Source organism: Hyla sarda, chromosome 6, assembly GCF_029499605.1.
Source record: "Hyla sarda isolate aHylSar1 chromosome 6, aHylSar1.hap1, whole genome shotgun sequence".
Classification (NCBI taxonomy): Eukaryota; Metazoa; Chordata; class Amphibia; order Anura; family Hylidae; genus Hyla; species Hyla sarda.
Genome location: NC_079194.1, coordinates 200,421,922 through 200,438,873, shown reverse-complemented (window position 1 = coordinate 200,438,873; position 16,952 = coordinate 200,421,922). Strand labels below are relative to the sequence as shown.

The 16,952-nt window shown below is 41.6% G+C and overlaps 1 protein-coding gene across 1 annotated transcript in view; it reads left to right on the top strand.

The window, feature by feature from the left end:
• LOC130276601 (polycystic kidney disease protein 1-like 2) overlaps window positions 1-16,952 on the top strand; it is a 264,668-nt gene that overhangs the window by 203,325 nt on the left and 44,391 nt on the right. Inside the window, exons 19-22 of the mRNA XM_056526192.1 lie at window positions 6,889-7,014; window positions 7,520-7,678; window positions 8,926-9,050; window positions 12,206-12,332. Of these exons, the coding sequence (XP_056382167.1) occupies window positions 6,889-7,014; window positions 7,520-7,678; window positions 8,926-9,050; window positions 12,206-12,332 (537 nt within the window). The remainder of the gene's footprint in view (window positions 1-6,888; window positions 7,015-7,519; window positions 7,679-8,925; window positions 9,051-12,205; window positions 12,333-16,952) is intronic.

Below are 16,952 nucleotides of genomic sequence, written 5' to 3'. Positions count from 1 at the left end.
TCAAGGCAACAGTTTAGGGTCACATATGGGGTATCACTGTACTCGGGAGAAATTGTGTTACAAATTTTGGGGGGTATTTTCTGCTTTTACCCTTTTTAAAAATGTAAAATTTTTGGGAAAACAAGCATTTTAGGTAAAAAAAAATATTTTTTTTTACATATGCAAAAGTCGTGAAACACCTGTGGGGTATAAAGGTTCACTTAACCCCTTGTTACGTTCCCCGAGGGGTCTAGTTTCCAAAATGGTATGCCATGTGTTTTTTTTTTGCTGTTCTGGCACCATAAGGGCTTCCTAAAGGTAACATGCCCCCCAAAAACCATTTCAGAAAAACGTACTCTCCAAAATCCCCTTGTCGCTCCTTCCCTTCTGAGCCCTCTACTGCGCCCGCCGAACACTTTACATAGACATATGAGGTATGTGCTTACTCGAGAGAAATTGGGCTACAAATACAAGTAAAAATTTTGTCCTTTTACCCCTTGTAAAAATTCAAAAATTGGGTCTACAAGAACATGTGAGTGTAAAAAATGAAGATTGTGAATTTTCTCCTTCACTTTGCTGCTATTCGTGTGAAACACCTAAAGGGTTAAAACGCTGACTGAATGTCATTTTGAATACTTTGGGGGGTGCAGTTTTTATAATGGGGTCATTTGTGGGGCATTTCTAATATGAAGACCCTTCAAATCCACTTCAAACCTGAACTGGTCCCTGAAAAATACTGAGTTTGAAAATTTTGTGAAAAATCGGAAAATTGCTGCTGACTGTTGAAGCCCTCTGGTGTCTTCCAAAAGTAAAAACACGTCAATTTTATGATGCAAACATAAAGTAGACATATTGTATATGTGAACCAAAAAAAAATGTATTCGTAATATCCATTTTCCTTACAAGCAGAGAGCTTCAAAGTTAGAAAAATGCAAAATTTTCAAATTTTTCATCAAATTTACGGATTTTTCACCAAGAAAGGATGCAAGTATCGACAAAATTTTACCACTATGTTAAAGTAGAATATGTCACGAAAAAACAATCTCGGAATCAGAATGATAACTAAAAGCATTCCAGAGTTATTAATGTTTAAAGTGACAGTGGTCAGAATTGCAAAAAACGCTCCGGTCCTTAAGGCCAAAATGGGCTCCGTCCTGAAGGGGTTAAAGGGGTATTCTGGTGAAAAACTTTTTTTTTTTTTTTAAATAAACTGGTGCCAGAAAGTTAAACAGATTTGTAAATTACTATCTATTAAAAAATCTTAATCCTTCTTGTACTTATTAGCTGCTGAATACTACAGTGGAAATTATTTTCCGTTTGAAACACAGAGCTCTCTGCTGACATCACGAGCACAGTGCTCTCTGCTGACATCTCTGTCCATTTTAGGAAGTCAAGTAGATAAAAAATGTTAGCATTTTCGTTTTTTCCTCCTCGTCTTCTAAAAATCGTAACTCTTTTACATTTTCATCTACAGACTAGTATGGGGCTTGTTTTTTGCGTTACCAGTTGTCCTATGTAATGCCATCACTCATTTTACCATAAAATGTATGGCACAACCAAAAAATACTATATGTGTGGGGAAATTAAAAAGAAAACCGCAATTTTGCGAATTTTGGAAGGTTTCGTTTTCACACTGTACAATTTACGGTAAAAATGACGTGTTCTTTATTTTGTGGGTCAATACAATTAAAATGATACCACGATTACATACTTTTCTATTATTGTTGCGCTTAAAAAAAAATAGCAAACTTTTTAACCAAATTAGTATGTTTAAAATCCTCCTAATTTGACGACCTATAACTTTTTAATTTTTCCGTATAAGCAGCGGTATGAGGGCTCATTTTTTGCGCCATGATTTGTAATTTTTATTGATACCACCTTTGTGTATATAAAACTTTTATACATTTTTTATAAATTTTTTTAAATAAAATGTGACAAAAAAAGCAGCAATTTTGCACTTTTTTTTTTTTACGTTCACACCGTACAGGAGCAATAACATTATATTTTAATAGTTCGGACATTTATGCACGCGGCGATACCAAATATGTGTATTAATAATTTTGACACTTTATGGGGTAAAATGGGAAAAAAAGACATTTGACATTTTTATTGAGGGAAGGGATTTTTCAAAAAGGTTTTAACCTTTTTTTGCTTTTATTTCTACACTTTAATAGTCCCCATAGGGGACTATTTATAGCAATCCTTTGATTGCTAATACTGTTCAGTGCTATGCATAGGGTACAGCACTGATCAGTGTTATCGGTCATCTGATCTCAGACCAGAGCAGAAGACCCGTGGAAGGTGGCGGATGCAGGTGAGGGGACCTCCGTCCGCCATTATAGAGGATCGGATCACCGCGGCAGCGCTGCGGGCGATCCGATCATCCATATTTCTGACCGCATTCCCGCAGATGCCGTGATATGTATTGATCATGGCATCTGAGGGGTTTAATGGCAGACATCCACGCAGTCGCGGATGTTGGCCATTACCGGCAGATCCCTGGCTGCAATCACCACCCGGGACCAGACATGCATGATCCGAGCATCGCTCCGATGCTCGCTGTCATGTACAGGACGTAATCGTAAACATAAATTTACGTCCTTGGTCGTTAAGGGGTTAAATTTTGCGCCCGCATTTTGTGATGTTGGTGGGCAGAGTCTCGCGTCGCTGCGCTGAGGCCAGAGTTTACGTCAGGAAGGAAGACAGCGCAGCACCAACAGGCACATAAACAATAGTTAAGCCACACAAAAAAAAGGCTTGGTACATTACCCACCCCAAAATGGGCATGAAGCTGTATTACTATTTTTGTGCTACATATGGCTTATTTACGTAGTCTGTAAAAAATCTTACACAATTATTTTGTGCCTTATTCTATTTCAACACAACATTAATTTTAAAATGTTGTGGGTACGCCAGCATGTACGTGTCCTAACATTAACAAAGTTAACAAGAGTTATGTTATATAATAAATTTTTTCTATAATTAACATTAATGTAGTAGCTTTGTTTCATGATGCAGAACGAGAACAGTTGTTAAAGTGGGTGTTAATTTCCTTTTCTGCAGACGTATGCACTTTCTTTAAGACAGGTTGGACCTGGAATACATATGCAACTTTAAAATGGAGATGTGACTATTTTTCTTCATAAATAGCGACTATCGCATCTGATAAATACATGACCACTGCAAAGTAAAAAAAAAATAATTACTACGTAAGCAGATTTCAGAAATGTGCTTTGGAATAAGCAAAAATCAAAAAGTCGCAACATGTATTTTTTATGCAAAAAAATCTACTACAGAGCTTGATAAATATCCTTCATAAACATTGAGAATTTTAACAGCAAGTAAATAGCAAAGTGTCTTATAACTACATAAGGAACAATATAATAAAAATTTTGTTTGGTGACAGGTTCTCTTTAAATACAAAATCTTATAAAATGGAAGTTGTAAGTATTTAGGTTACACTTTGGCGAGTATGCTGGGACAGCTATATGCTGAGTTGGCTCCTTATATTTCACTGTATAGTCTTATATGCAGAGGAACACAGTAAAATATAACATATACTGTTTGTCATAATTTTTTTTTGTTTTTTTTCAAAAAGAGTCAATGGCCAACAAATGCCTTTGTATGCCTATATAGTGGTACAGCTTTAAAGCATTTGAAAAAGCTTATACATACGTATACAACAGATGCTAAAAACGGATTCTGCTGATGCCATACAGTTGCATCAGTTTCCCATTAATACAGGGAACATTATTTCTAGTTTTCAAGAGCTAGTTAAAGGGGTACTCTGGTGAAAAACTTTTTTTTTTTTTTTTTAAATCAACTGGTGCCAGAAAGTTAAACAGATTTGTAAATTACTTCTATTAAAAAATCTTAATCCTTCCTGTACTTATTAGCTGCTGAATACTACAGCGGAAATTCTTTTCTTTTTGAAACACAGAGCTGTCTGCTGACATTATGAGCACAGTGATCTCTGCTGACATCTCTGTCCATTTTAGGAAATGTCCAGAACAGCATATGTTTGCTATGGGGATTTCCTTTTACTCTGGACAGTTCCTAAAATGGACAGAGATGTCAGCAGAGATCACTGTGCTCATAATGTCAGCAGACAGCTCTGTGTTTCAAAAAGAAAAGAATTTCCGCTGTAGTATTCAGCAGCTAATAAGTACAGGAAGGATTAAGATTTTTTAATAGAAGTAATTTACAAATCTGTTTAACTTTCTGGCACCAGTTGATTTAAATAATAATAAAAAAAAATATTTCACCGGATTACCCCTTTAATATACAATGACTATCTTTACCTGAAGCAGTGCAGGGCCAACAGTACCTCAGCAGAAGGCAAGCCTGGGGCTCGCTATCTATTTTCCCCACTGTGTGTCAAATTTGTCGGGTACCTTGTGTTAAAAATAGATGCCTCCCTCCATCAATATAGTAATGTTCAAGGCATTAACAATATCTGCAATTGACCGCATCACTGTCTAAATCCAGTGTTTAGCGATTCAATTCATCTTGTATAGTAAAAGATCTTGGTAGGCACTAGCTTCTCCATCTTTGTCCCTTCCAATGCCATTTCTATCTCCGAAAGCTCACTTTATGGTTACTTTACATCCAAATTCCAGATATCCTATATAGCAAATAAAAGACTTCCCTTCACTATCCCTCCAACACTTCACATTCCTAAAACATGTGCCGCAGATCAGCATCTGGGAAAGAACATCTTAGACAGGTAGCATTCGCTTTAGATAACATTCTAACTACACCCTGAGCATGCAATACGCTCTATGCCTTGAAAATAATTGCGACCTTTATTGGGTAAAAATAGATGGACTCCATAGCCTTCCCCCATTTCTTCTTGGTCAACTCCCCCACATCCGACTTCCAACCTTCAAGATAGTTTCATTTTAATAAATTGTAGTTTGTAGATGTACCCTATTACTCGGCAATTGCAATTCAGGCAGAAAATGTTACTGCATAAGTTTACCTGTGTGTTTTGGTTTACCTGTGTGTCTTTTTATAACTAGGCCGGTAACCATGACAAGGGGGCATCCTCTACGTCTAGAGGAAAGAAGGTTTCACCATCATCACTGACAGAGATTCTTTAAGAGCAGTGAGACTATGAAACTCTCTGCTGTATGATATTGTGATGTCTGATTCTATAAACAAGTTCAAGGGGGGCCTGGATGCTTTTCTAGAGAGTAATAACATTAGAAGTTATTAATAGTTATAAATAGTAGATTTACAGGGATAGAACGTTGATCCAGGGATTTATTCCGATCCCCATATTGAGGTCGGGAAGGAATTTTTCCTATGTCAAGGTGCAATTGGTTTCAGCCTCAAGGTTTTTTTTGCCTTCCTCTGGATTAGCAAAGTAGGGTGAACTCGATGGACTCTTGTCTTTTTTTTTCTTCTTATAAACTGTTAGTATGTTACTATCTCCATCCACAATGAGACAGTGATTGGGTATTTGTGATGTCTGGTGAGGGTAATGTGTGTATTAACCTTTTCGTGACGCCAGGACGTGGTTGACCTATACACCACCCGAGGTAGACCAGCTTCGGTTACGGATAACTGGCTTTACTGAGGTTAGAAAGATGGTACAATCTGTTACAGCTCAGATTAGCATGAAGGAGATGCAGGGTGAACTTTGAGAAGCCTATCGGCTTGCTAGGACTTGTAGTGGTATGATACTGTGACTGGCTTGCTGTATGCTAGACTGTAGTTACTTGGACTTGACTAACTTGACTGACTGGACTTGAATTGACCCCCGGACTTTGGTGCTGATTGCCAGGCTTTGACTTTCACCCAGGCGCAGGGGTTAACTGGTAGTAGATGCATGGTTGCTGGACTAGGCCTTAGGCCTCCTTTAGAATTACCTCACAGACAGACACTCCACATTTCTCTCAACTGTACCTCAGCATAAGACCTGCAGAATTGAACTCTGACCTCACTATCTATGGGAGCAATTTAGAGACATCCCATTGGCCAGACAAATCACCTGGTTCACCTCTGCATACTCCCCTAACAAGGCTCATGACAACAGTAACAAGTAGCAGGTGCATAGAAAATACTGATACATTAACCATTGCATGACATTACGTTGTACTGTGAATTATAGAGTCCTAAGGAGAGTGGGCCCAAGTCGAACATTGAAGCAGCATCTGCCACACAGGATGGGCAGGAGTACACAAGAACACGTGATTCTGTACTGGATCACCACATATTCCCACTATGTATGGACTAATGTCCCTTTTCTGGAAGCAGTGTGAATTGTCAGACAAATATGTTTGGGATAATTGTGATGAGACAGTGGCTTACAGAGAAGAAAGAAGGTCCCATAGCATGTATCAAAATAGATCTCCTATTTCCTGCTGTTTATTTCCTCTTGCTTTCCATTGGTCAATACCTCCTACATTAATTTGCGGGCAATGCAGTCTCCTGGAGAGAGGAGTTCTACACAGTTTCTTGTCTATAGAAAAAGGGAGGGGATTGACCACAATGGGGCCCCCTCTCTCCAAGGGCCCAACAGCAACTGCATTAGTGTGCCACTATGGTACATACAACCTTAATCAAGAGTGTGTCAATGTGCAGTATAGATGTCAGATATGCCATATCTTGCCATTGTCCCAATTTCAGTCTCTTCCTTTCCTAAAATGCTGGACCGTAGGAACAACAAGTAGTTCTGGTATATCAGCCATTTATTTCAATGGGGACTATGCGGGAAACAAATCATGTATATGTGTCAATATGAACAATGAGAATTAATATTTTTTTAATACATACTATGCTGAGCTGTATATGGAAACAAATTCCAAAATGATGTATAAAATGAACTCAGTACAGTTTAATGGGAGGTGAATGTATGGCCATTATTCAGTCATGCAGACAATAACTTTTTTATTTCTACTGTAGTTACGTGAAGTGATGATAACAGCGCTCTCTACAGTTAATGTGACGACACTGCACACAGCTCTTGAGATGTCCGAGGTAATGAAAGATATTACAATGAGAAGTGAAGAGCTGTCTTCATCAGCTCAGGTGAGATTATATTAGGTATAGGCATTAAAGGGGTACTCTGTTGCCAGACATCCTATACCCTATCCTTTGGATAGGGGATAAGATCTCTGATCGCGGGGGGTCCGGCTGCTCTGACCCTTGCGATCTCCATGCAGGCACCTGGCGTTCTAAACATCATGATAAGGACGGCTGGTACGGGTGGCCGTGGCCCCTCCATTAATATCTATGGTATGGAGGAGGCGTGGCGTGACGGCCATGTCTGTCCGCACCAAGCGTTTGTAAACATTTTCAAAGCTTTGAAAACTGGGGGCCTGCATGGAGATTGTGTGTGTGTGTGGGGGGGGGGGGGTCCCCAGCAGCCAGACCCCTTGATCAGACATCCAAAGGATAGGGCATAAGATGTCAAGCAATGGGGTACCCCTTTAAGGACTTTATGAGTCATGCATCAAAACCTTTTTAGACAAAATGCTTATATTGTATCAATAGCGGCACATTCAGACCTTTTTTTTTTTAAATCTTTTTCAAGATGGAAGCCATCAGTGTGCTAAGAGATGTCAGCCAGTCCTTGCTGACCATAAGCAATGAACAAGATCCAACAAAGGAAACAACTGCTAATTATCTTTTCAATGCCATGAGTAATGTGCTGGAAGCCAGTGCAAAGAATGGGACTGCTGAGAGCAGCATGGTAAGCCTGCCATAAGTATGGAGTATTTATCATGTCAAAACCTATCCTGAAAGGGGCAGACATTCTTATGATGGGGTGTCAATGTTTGGGGGCAAATAAAGTTCTGATAAATTCTGCTACAATGATGAAACCTAAGAATACTACAGATTTTGTTCATCTATCTATCTACAGAAGCCAAAAGAGCAGCACTGCAGCAGGGTAAAAACTGACGGGGTAAAAATAAATGATGCCACATTATGGACTTTTGTTAAAGAGGTCTATGGAATATCTTTAAAGGGTAGCTCCCACCATCACTTTTTATCTTTTTTCTGTCCCTGCCTATTACGCATCTATCCCTAACCCCCTCCCTAACCCCCTCCCTGCCTTAAATTTTTTTTACATATTAAAAATGCCTTTTTGTCTGCCTGGAAGTGTGCTCACTGCCAGGCAGACTTCGCCAGCAGGCACCACATCACTGATGCCTGCTGGGGCCGACACTTCCGCCCGTAGTTCACCTATACAGGGTGCCTCCAGCTGTTTCCCCACTGCAACTCCCAGCTTGCCCTGACATCTATTGGCTGTCAGGGCATGCTGGGAGTTGTAGTGGGGAAATAACTGGACGCATACTGTATAGGTGAACACCGTGATGGCCGCACATCCCGCTCCCGCCACGCAGCCCGCAACCCCCCTGGCCCCGCTGCGCCGCTAAACCCACTACCCCCCCCCCCCTCCCCTCTCCCCGCAAAAGCATAAGCATTGAGAACAGTAATTTTACCTGTCGCCGGGAGCCGGGGCCGGCAGTGAATGAATTCCGACTCGTTGCCATGCTTCAACGAGTCGAAATTCATTAGTGACGTCACTGCCGAATGCATTCGGCCACTAGGAGGGCGACCCCTAGTGGCCGAATTTAAAAGTGATTTTAAACTGTTTTTTTAATTAAAATATATTAGAGATATGTTGTAGTACTTAAGTACTACAACATATCAATTTTTTGATTTCATGACAGATCCCATTTAAGATTTTTAGTAGTTGCCAGGCTAAGCTGAAAAAGTAAACACAAAAAAACACAGTAATCTCTTGCCCTGATCCCTTACTGTTGACTTTCAGACGGTGCCTGCTCCTCACTGCTCAGCACTTTGTGTCTCCTCCTGACACATGGAAGTGCCCACTCATCTAATCACTGCATAAGGCATCTCCTTTAAGACAATTCCTTTCTAAAGCCTTCGATACAATAATGAGCATGTTCTTTATGTCCTCCATTTCTGTAGAGTACAATGTCGCACCATTTACTGAATGTTGTTGAGAATCTGCAGAGCGCATTACTGGTGGGAAAACTACCGGACAATAAGCCCATGGTACTGATGGCTCCGGCTGCTACCATGTATATAAACAGGTACGTTCACAAGTATTTATATCATTTTAAGCTCCTGGTTCAGTTTGCTATTTGTTGTGGTAAAGAAAAGGAAAACTCTTTATATATTAAAGTCCCTTTCATATACATAACAATAGTGTTGAGCGGCATAGGCCATATTCGAATTCGCGATATTTCGTGAATATATGGACGAATATTTGTTATATATTCGCTAAATTAGCATAATCGTAATATTCGCGTTTTATTTTCGTACATGCGAAAATTAACATATGCAAAAATTTGCATATGTGAAAATTAACATAAGCAAAAATTTGCATATGCGAAATTTGGTATATGCGAAAATTAGCATATAAAAAATTAGCATAAGCGGAAATTCGTATATGCGAAAATTCACACGCCAGTCTCACACAGTAGTATTAGAGCCTTCTTTACACCACACAAGCTGGAAGCAGAGAGGGGTGATCACTGTGATGTGTACTGTGAAAAAAAAAACAAAAAAACAATATTTGTAATTGCGAATATATAGTGCTATATTCGCGAATATTCGCGAATAAAATTTGTATTGCGAATATTCGTGAGCAACACTATTAACAAATAGAACAATTTATTAAATAGCTTCTTAATAACCCAGGCCAGGATGATCTCCTATATTGGTGCTCATATCGGACATGGGTTGTCTAAAATGACCTTGTTCACATTACACCAGATTATTTTCCTGTATGTTACAATGCAAATATGTGGCCCTTGCAGTTTTACTTCCATTATTGAAAATCTCTGACTATTGATGGACTCCAAGTTATAACAGCGTTTGGGATATCTTTCATGGATGCTAGTCATGTACATATAGATAGAAGGTATAGATAGATGTATACATATATATATATATATATATATATATATGTAGAGGAGAGCAGCACACTCTATAAACAGTATATTCGGTGCAGAGCAGTTTCTGGGGCTGTGGTCAAAAGCCCACCATTTGTACAGCAAAAAGAAAGGATATACTGCAGCACACGGCGTAAAGTGAAAAAATCTCAAAGTGGTTTATTCCATAACAAACAGGGTGAGTCCACAGCAAAAAGCGACGTTTCGACTAGACTCCTCTAGTCATTATCGAGCATTATCAACAGGCTAGTCTAGTCGAAACGTCGCTACTTGCTGTGAACTCACCCTGTTTGTTATGGAATAAACCACTTTGAGATTTTTTCACTTTACGCCATGTGCTGCAGTACCGTATATCCTTTTTTTTGCTGTACATATATATATATATATATATGTGCTGTACTTTTTATATATACAGTTGTATTAAAAAGTTAAATTGATCATGCCCATGCTTTTCAATCCATTAAAGCTGCATTTTAAAACATTTTCCCCCAAGAGAATATATCGGTGGAGAGAAAGTTGGGCATGTTGGAATTTTACTGCCTGACGCTATTGTTCTAGGAAAGATGAGCCAGGACAGGAGCTGTCTGGTTGCAGCTTACCCTTCCCCTACAACACAAGACAACACATGAACATTCAGCCGTACTGAACGTTCATGTGTTTGGGGAGGTCGAAACAGAGATAACTGTCAGTCAAATAAAATGCATGCATTCCCTCCAAATACGTGCTGAAAGGATATCCTTTTGGCATATACAGTATTTAGATATTACAGTCTATGGGCACATCAGCATACATGTCAGGAGATTTTCCCAGAATATATGCAGACAATACATGAATGTGAATTTATGTACAGCACCAGTTCAGCCTAACAACCTACCTACCAATCTACTGTCTGCTCTACATATAAATATGCTGCCTCAGGATTTGGTAATGGCTGAAGTGAGAATAGATTTAACATAGGTTTACATATTTTGGGAAAGTAATGTAGAATGTTGATCCAGGGATTTGATTTACTAAAAGTGGAATGTAGTTTTCTTTGTGGTTTTTTTCTCAACAATTTTTGTCATAGTATTTACAAATTTTTCTCTACTTTTTTGTTTCTTTTTTTTTTACACATGCCCTGAGCTGTCTGGTTTTCCTCAGCTCAAATCCATCACATTTCATGTGGAAACCTTAGTAAATATGTCAAGGTCACGCCCCTTTTGTCGGGATCATGCCCTTTTTGTCAGGGACGCGCCGCTTTCCCTGGGAGTACACGCCCCCTTTTCGAGCTTTCTGAGAAAAGTGGAACGTTGGTCGGATTATTGGATTTTTTGGACGCAAAATCTGGCGCACATGTGTCAAAATTCTACCGTAAAGACCCGATAAAAACCATCAGGAACAAGTGTCGCACATGACCAAATTTCATATGTGTTTTAGATTCTTTTTCTAGAAAAAAAAAGGGCATGGCTAAGGTTGGGTTCACACCACGTTTTGTAACTACGGTTCCCGTATACGGCTGGGAGGAGGGGGGCAGGGCTTAATCGCGGCGCCTGCACTCAGCCATATAGGGAAACCGTATTTAATGCATGTCTATGAGCCGACCGGAGTGAACCGCACCCTCTGGTTGGCTGCGTTTTCAGCCATATGCGGTTTCCCGACCGTAGGCAAAAACGCGGTCGACCACGTTTTTGCCTGCGGTCGGGAAACGGCATACGGCCAAAAACGCAGCCGACCGGAGGCTGCGGTTCACTCCGGTCGGCTCATAGACATGCATTAAATACGGTCCCCGAATACGGCTGAGTGCGGGTGCTGCGATTAAGCCCCGCCCCCCTCCTCCCAGCTGTATACGGGAACCATAGTTACAAAACTTGGTGTGAACCCAGCCTAAAAGAGATTTAAAAATTTTCTTTCTTTTTTCTATCTTCTCTCCTCTCTTGTCTCCCAGGTAGGATGGGATGGATTTTCTTTTGTTATAAGATAAGAATTGTACAATAAACTATATAGTGATCTGAAATTTTAACTTTTTTGATTTAGTTTGTCTTTCAAAACCAATAAAAAAAAAATGAATATATATATATATATATATATATATATATATATAAAAATGTACCAAATTGGTTCACCAATCTGTTATCACAAAATGAAGGTGTAAGGTACGCCAATCAAAAGGTGGCATAAGAAAAACGAACTCGTCTAATTAGTCATGCAAAAATGTATCATTACGAATTTTTACATACTGTATGGAGTTTTTGCCTGCCCCATATTTTATTCACTATTAACAACTGTATATTTTGTGTTTTGGGCTTTGACAGGCTGCAGTCTGACCAAGCAGAGGGAGCATCTGTTATTATTCCAGATGTAAGCACGGCAGCATTTACCCTTCCATCACTGTCCTCTCTGAATCTGCTGATGGGGGACGAAGAGGCTCTGGATCTCCGGGCAAGTGTAACATGGAAAAACATACCAAATATGCATGTACAGTGGTGTATTTCAAACAGTGTGTCTCCAGCTGTTGCAAAACTACAACTCCCAACATGCCCGGACAGCCGAAGGCTGTCCGGGCATGCTGGGAGTTGTAGTTTTGCAACAGCTGGAGGCACACTGTTTGAAAAACACTGCTGTACAGTATAGTAAGAGGACAGGTCTGAAATGTCAAGAGAGATCATGATCTCTTGGTAGTTTTCTAGATTACATAATGATCTGTTGCCATCCAGTGGAATGTTAAGGTAAAGCAAAAATTGTCATATTATAGTTTGTGAACAATACCATCGTAGAGACACAAGTTTGCTCAAAGAACATGTCAATCTAGTGAAATGTCTACCCTAAATAGCAAATGCTATTTACCTCGAAGGAATTCCGTATTAGAAAACGCTCTTCCTAACCGTTAAAAATGTCTCAAACAAGAGCGAACTACGCATCACACATTGGGTGGTGGTACATAGTTAAAGCCATAGCCACCATAGAGGCAATCACTATGGTTGCACCTTAACCCCTTCATAAACTGGGTACTCCAGTGGGGGAAAAAAAAATTCTAAATCAACTGGTGCCTGAAAGGTAAACAGATTTATAAATGACTTCTATTAAACAATCTTAATCCTAACAGTACTTATCAGCTGTATACTACCCGAGAAAGTTGAGTCGTTCTTTTCAGTCTAACCACTGCTCTTTGCTGACACCTCTGTCTATGCCAGGAACTGTCCAGAGCAGGAGAGGTTTGTTCGTGATCTGGACAGTTCCTGACATGGACAGATGTCAGCAGAGAGCACTGTGGTCAGTTAGAAAAGAACAACTCAACTTCCTCTGTAGTATACAGCAGCTGATAAGTAATGGAAGGATTAAGATTTTTTTTTTATAGAATTTACAAATCTGTTTAACTTTCTGAAGCCAGTTGATAAGAATTTTTTTCCCATTGAAGAACCCCTTTAACCTTTCTAATATACTTAAGAAAATTTTATTTCCTTTTATAGAAATCATGGCTTTGTCCAAGCTGAAGCACAGACATAGACAAAGTCCAGTGAGTGAGGGTGGGCTAGCACTCTTCTGTGGTCTCTCCTGTCTGATAGGAATCCTCTGTGCTCTCTCCTGTCTGATAGTATTCCTCTGTGCTCTCTCCTGTCTGATAGCACTCCTCTGTGCTCTCTCCTGTCTGATAGTACTCCTCTGTGCTCTCTCCTGTCTGATAATATTCCTCTGTGCTCTCTCCTGTCTGATAGTATTCCTCTGTGCTCTCTACTGTCTGATAGCACTCCTCTGTGCTCTCCCCTGTCTGATAGTACTCATTTGTGCTCTCTCCTGTCTGATAGCACTCCTCTGTGCTCTCTTCTGTCTGATAGTACATCTCTGTGCTCTTTCCTGTCTGATAGTACGCCTCTGTCCTCTCTCCTGTCTGATAGGACTCCTCTGTGTTCTCTCCTGTCAGATAGGACTCCTCTGTGCTCTCACCTGTCTGATAGGACTCCTCTGTGCTCTCTCCAGTCTGATAGGACTCCTTTGTGCTCTCTCCTGTCTGATAGCACTCCTCTGTGCTCTCTCCTGTCTGATAGCACTCCTCTGTGCTCTCTCCTGTCGGATAGCTCTCTCCTGTCTGATAGCACTCCTCTGTGCTCTCTCCTGTCTGATAGTACTCCTCTGTGCTCTCTCCTGTCTGATAGTACTCCTCTGTGCTCACTCCTTTCTGATAGGACTCCTCTGTGCTCTCTTCTATCTGATAGTACTCTTCTGTGCTCTCTTCTGTCTGATAGTACTTCTCTGTGCTCTCTCCTGTCTGATAGCACTCAACTGTGCTCTCTCCTGTCTGATAGTACTCCTCTGTGCTCTCTCCTGTCTGATAGCACTCCTCTGTGCTCTCTCCTGTCTGATAGCACTCCTCTGTGCTCTCTCCTCCTGTCTGATAGCACTCCTCTGTGCTCTCTACTGTTTGATAGCACTCCTCTGTGCTCTCTCCTGTCTGATAGTACTTCTCTGGCCTCTCTCGTGTCTGATAGGACTCCTCTGTGTTTTCTCCAGTCTGATAGTACTCCTCTGTGCTCTCTCCTATCTGATAGGACTTCTCTATGTTCTATCCTGTCTGATAGCACTCCTCTGTGCTCTCTCCTGTCTGATAGTACTCCTCTGTGCTCTCTCCTGTCTGATAGTACTCCTCTGTGCTCTCTCCTGTCTGATAGCACTCCTTTGTGCTCTCTACTGTCTGATAGCACACCTATATGCTCTCTTCTGTCTGATGGCACTCAACTGTGCTCTCTCCTGTCTGATTGTACTCCTCTGTGCTCTCTCCTGTCTGATAGCACTCCTCTGTGCTCTCTCCTGTCTGATAGCACTCCTCTGTGCTCTCCCCTGTGTGATAGTACTCCTCGGTGCTCTCTCCTGTCTCATAGCACTCCTCTGTGCTCTCTCCTGTCTGATAGCACTCCTCTGTGCTCTCTCCTGTCTGATAGTACTCCTCTGTGCTCTTTACTGTTTGATAGCACTCCTCTGTGCTCTCTCCTGTCTGATAGTACTCCTCTGGGCTCTCTCCTGTCTGATAAGATTCCTCTGTGTTTTCTACTGTCTGATAGTACTCCTCTGTGCTCTCTCCCATCTGATAAGACTTCTCTATGTTCTATCCTGTCTGATAGCACTCCTCTGTGCTCTCCCCTGTCTGATAGTACTCCTCTGTGCTCTCTCCTGTCTGATAGTACTCCTCTGTGCTCTCTCCTGTCTGATAGCACTCCTCTGTGCTCTCTCCTGTCTGATAGGACTCCTCTGTGCTCTCTCCTGTCTGATAGGACCCCTCTGTGTTCTCTTCTGTCTGATAGCACTCCTCTGTGTTCTCTCCAGTCTGATAGGACTCCTTTGTGCTCTCTCCAGTCTGATAGCACCCCTCTGTGTTCTCTTCTGTCTGATAGCACTCCTCTGTGCTCTCTACTGTCTGATAGCACTCCTCTGTGCTCTCTACTGTCTGATAGCACTCCTCTGTGCTCTCCCCTGTCTGATAGTACTCATTTGTGCTCTCTCCTGTCTGATATCACTCCTCTGTGCTCTCTCCTGTCTGATAGTATTCCTCTGTGCTCTCTCCTGTCTGATAGCACTCCTCTGTGCTCTCTCCTGTCTGATAGTACTCCTCTGTGCTCTCTCCTGTCTGATAATATTCCTCTGTGCTCTCTCCTGTCTGATAGTACTCCTCTGTGCTCTCTACTGTCTGATAGCACTCCTCTGTGCTCTCCCCTGTCTGATAGTACTCATTTGTGCTCTCTCCTGTCTGATAGCACTCCTCTGTGCTCTCTTCTGTCTGATAGTACATCTCTGTGCTCTTTCCTGTCTGATAGTACGCCTCTGTCCTCTCTCCTGTCTGATAGGACTCCTCTGTGTTCTCTCCTGTCCGATAGGACTCCTCTGTGCTCTCACCTGTCTGATAGGACTCCTCTGTGCTCTCTCCAGTCTGATAGGACTCCTTTGTGCTCTCTCCTGTCTGATAGCACTCCTCTGTGCTCTCTCCTGTCTGATAGCACTCCTCTGTGCTCTCTCCTGTCGGATAGCTCTCTCCTGTCTGATAGCACTCCTCTGTGCTCTCTCCTGTCTGATAGTACTCCTCTGTGCTCTCTCCTGTCTGATAGTACTCCTCTGTGCTCACTCCTTTCTGATAGGACTCCTCTGTGCTCTCTTCTATCTGATAGTACTCCTCTGTGCTCTCTTCTGTCTGATAGTACTTCTCTGTGCTCTCTCCTGTCTGATAGCACTCAACTGTGCTCTCTCCTGTCTGATAGTACTCCTCTGTGCTCTCTCCTGTCTGATAGCACTCCTCTGTGCTCTCTCCTGTCTGATAGCACTCCTCTCTGCTCTCTCCTCCTGTCTGATAGCACTCCTCTGTGCTCTCTACTGTTTGATAGCACTCCTCTGTGCTCTCTCCTGTCTGATAGTACTTCTCTGGCCTCTCTCGTGTCTGATAGGACTCCTCTGTGTTTTCTCCAGTCTGATAGTACTCCTCTGTGCTCTCTCCTATCTGATAGGACTTCTCTATGTTCTATCCTGTCTGATAGCACTCCTCTGTGCTCTCTCCTGTCTGATAGTACTCCTCTGTGCTCTCTCCTGTCTGATAGTACTCCTCTGTGCTCTCTCCTGTCTGATAGCACTCCTTTGTGCTCTCTACTGTCTGATAGCACACCTATATGCTCTCTTCTGTCTGATGGCACTCAACTGTGCTCTCTCCTGTCTGATTGTACTCCTCTGTGCTCTCTCCTGTCTGATAGCACTCCTCTGTGCTCTCTCCTGTCTGATAGCACTCCTCTGTGCTCTCCCCTGTGTGATAGTACTCCTCGGTGCTCTCTCCTGTCTCATAGCACTCCTCTGTGCTCTCTCCTGTCTGATAGCACTCCTCTGTGCTCTCTCCTGTCTGATAGTACTCCTCTGTGCTCTTTACTGTTTGATAGCACTCCTCTGTGCTCTCTCCTGTCTGATAGTACTCCTCTGGGCTCTCTCCTGTCTGATAAGATTCCTCTGTGTTTTCTACTGTCTGATAGTACTCCTCTGTGCTCTCTCCCATCTGATAAGACTTCTCTATGTTCTATCCTGTCTGATAGCACT